This window comes from Mizuhopecten yessoensis, unplaced genomic scaffold (genome assembly GCF_002113885.1).
Source record: "Mizuhopecten yessoensis strain PY_sf001 unplaced genomic scaffold, ASM211388v2 hete_36052544, whole genome shotgun sequence".
Classification (NCBI taxonomy): domain Eukaryota; kingdom Metazoa; phylum Mollusca; class Bivalvia; order Pectinida; family Pectinidae; genus Mizuhopecten; species Mizuhopecten yessoensis.
The window spans coordinates 1-2111 of record NW_018485881.1 but is presented as its reverse complement, the minus strand read 5'-3'; the positions used below and the strand labels follow the sequence as shown (position 1 = coordinate 2111).

The 2111-nt window shown below is 34.2% G+C and overlaps 1 protein-coding gene across 1 annotated transcript; it reads right to left on the bottom strand.

Annotated features, from left to right (window-relative positions):
- Positions 1-736: 736 nt before the first annotated feature.
- Positions 737-2057, bottom strand: LOC110444998 (deleted in malignant brain tumors 1 protein-like). The gene is made up of 3 exons (XM_021489357.1): positions 1751-2057; positions 1462-1619; positions 737-965 (listed from the first exon to the last, which is right to left on the bottom strand). The coding sequence occupies exons 1-3, from the start codon at positions 1975-1977 to the stop codon at positions 751-753; spliced, it is 600 nt and encodes a 199-aa protein (XP_021345032.1). The 5' UTR covers positions 1978-2057; the 3' UTR covers positions 737-750.
- Between the last annotated feature and the right edge of the window lie 54 nt (positions 2058-2111).

The window sequence follows — 2111 nt, the reverse complement described above, 5'->3', positions numbered from 1 at the left end:
CACTTGTAAATTGCGCTCTCTTGTGACATAAATATGTTTAGAATTGATAGATATCGACAAGATCGAAATCCAAAGACATTCAGAAGCAAACCACTGAGGGAACACCAAAATAATCGGCACCAAATACCATTAAACAATGCAAACGTTCCTAATAGTCAGGAGAGTATTTTTCCAACAAAAAGCCACACCGGTCATGATACATCCTGTCAAATCAAGGAACGTAGATCGGTCTCCAATAACCTTCGACTTTAATCCAGTTAATACACACACAAAAGATGAATCTATCGACGATTCGATATCGACTTAAAACGTCGACTCCACGTATGGGTATATGTTATATAATTGCTGAACATTGGCGAGATACCTATGCATTCGCAAAATTTGCTTGATAAATATAAAAATGTCAAATGAAAATGTCCATGTTAGCATAGTTTATAAAATCACTTAAAAGGCTTGTTGATTTACAAATATTTTGTTTAATACCAATTACCTAAGGCTTTCAGCACTATAAACCTGGCTGGGTTTTTTCGTTTCTGATTGACCTTGAGAAACCAAAAGTCATTTCATGTTGCTTTGTAGTAAAGCAAAATTATTGATATAAAATAAATATACAGATATATGCCAGTCTGACTACTAAAATCAAGCATGTACTTAAAATGAATGATTCCTATTTGAAGTTTCATATGTCTACACATAAAGACTATAGACATCATGGTAATTGCCACCTTTTGTTCTTTTGTGTTTACGCTGTTAAATATATATTTGTTTGGCGTTCAAATTAGGAACATACACTTTGATGGTGCTATGTACAATATACTTACTCTTTTCACATTTGTTTGTGTTTTCGTCCCAGAATGAATCATTACCACAGATACATCTCCCGAATCCATTAACATCCTGACAGGTCAATGTGGTACCACAGGTCTCTTGTAAGTCTATATCACACCTTCCATTTCGAGGGGATACTATCGTAGTATAAGATAGAAAATGTAAACCAATAAATGCTTGTTATATCTCATGTAAAAATCACGAGCTTCTAACGTAGGTAAACGCTATGAAATGCATAATGCTCCGTAAAGTTCAAATATGCAGCTGTACTAATTTATAATAGCTAACAATGTGACGTCCCACTTGTTAATAACTGTACGCACATGCTGTGTTGATGAATATATATTTGATCGGGTAATATTGATGACATGTCACCATAACCAAGATAGGTAAGAAATTCCTAAAACAATACCAACGACAATAATAAGAAATAATGTATTCTTTCAAGGTGGTCATTTCAATATTGAAGTATCTTTAGATAGTAGTTACCGTTACGTTTACGTTGAATACCCTATAAACGATACTAAATAATACCAATTGGACCGTTTCAATTAAATGCCTTCTTTGTATTGAGATAAATGATTCTACTGACTTTTAATCAATATGTAAGCAATAACTGAAATAAGTTATTACCTGGAATTACACATGTCACCACGACTATTGCGTTAGATGAGCATGAACGATAATTGCTGTACGTGCATTTGAAAAGATATTCTTCAGTGCCTCCACATTGGAAGTCCACAGTAAAATAATAAGCATTAGGGTTAGCTTCGTTTCCGTTTTCTTTTCCGCTGTTAATAAATTTCAATAGATCATTAAATTATAAAAATACATGTGTGGCTTTCTAAGTTAAATATCAATAATTCAAATCAAAGACGAAACAAATAAACCTCTGTGTAATTCATTATATATAATTACATACCTTGTTCCAAGTTGCCGGCATGTCACTTCCAAATTTTTGTTTGTCCAGTTATCATTGCATAGGTTATACCATTTTCCGTTTTCAAAAGCTTGTACTCGCCCATTAAAACGATTAGTTCCACCAGTCAGTTGCACAGCACCTAAAACAAAGTAATTACTGACAGTGTTTGATGTTAAAAGACTCAAAAATAACGCGTCATGAATTGACAGAAGCATAATAACTTCCATGACCCCAATGTTGTGTTGATCTCATACATTAAAAATAAATAGCGGAAACGCTCATTTACTTTGAAAACACCTTCCATGATATCGCGTTCACGACCTCTATTCGCTTTACTGCAGATTCGGGGGGGGGGGGGGGG

What these genes read in the sequence shown, in the direction of transcription:
- LOC110444998 (XM_021489357.1), bottom strand. Translation starts at nt 1,977, where the DNA reads ATGGAAGTTATTATGCTTCTGTCAATTCATGACGCGTTATTTTTGAGT. An exon ending in TGCCGGCAACTTGGAACAAG is followed by an intron (nt 1,620 to 1,750) that starts GTATGTAATTAT and finishes ATTTATTAACAG; the next exon opens with CGGAAAAGAAAACGGAAACG. An exon ending in GGTGACATGTGTAATTCCAG is followed by an intron (nt 966 to 1,461) that starts GTAATAACTTAT and finishes ATACTACGATAG; the next exon opens with TATCCCCTCGAAATGGAAGG.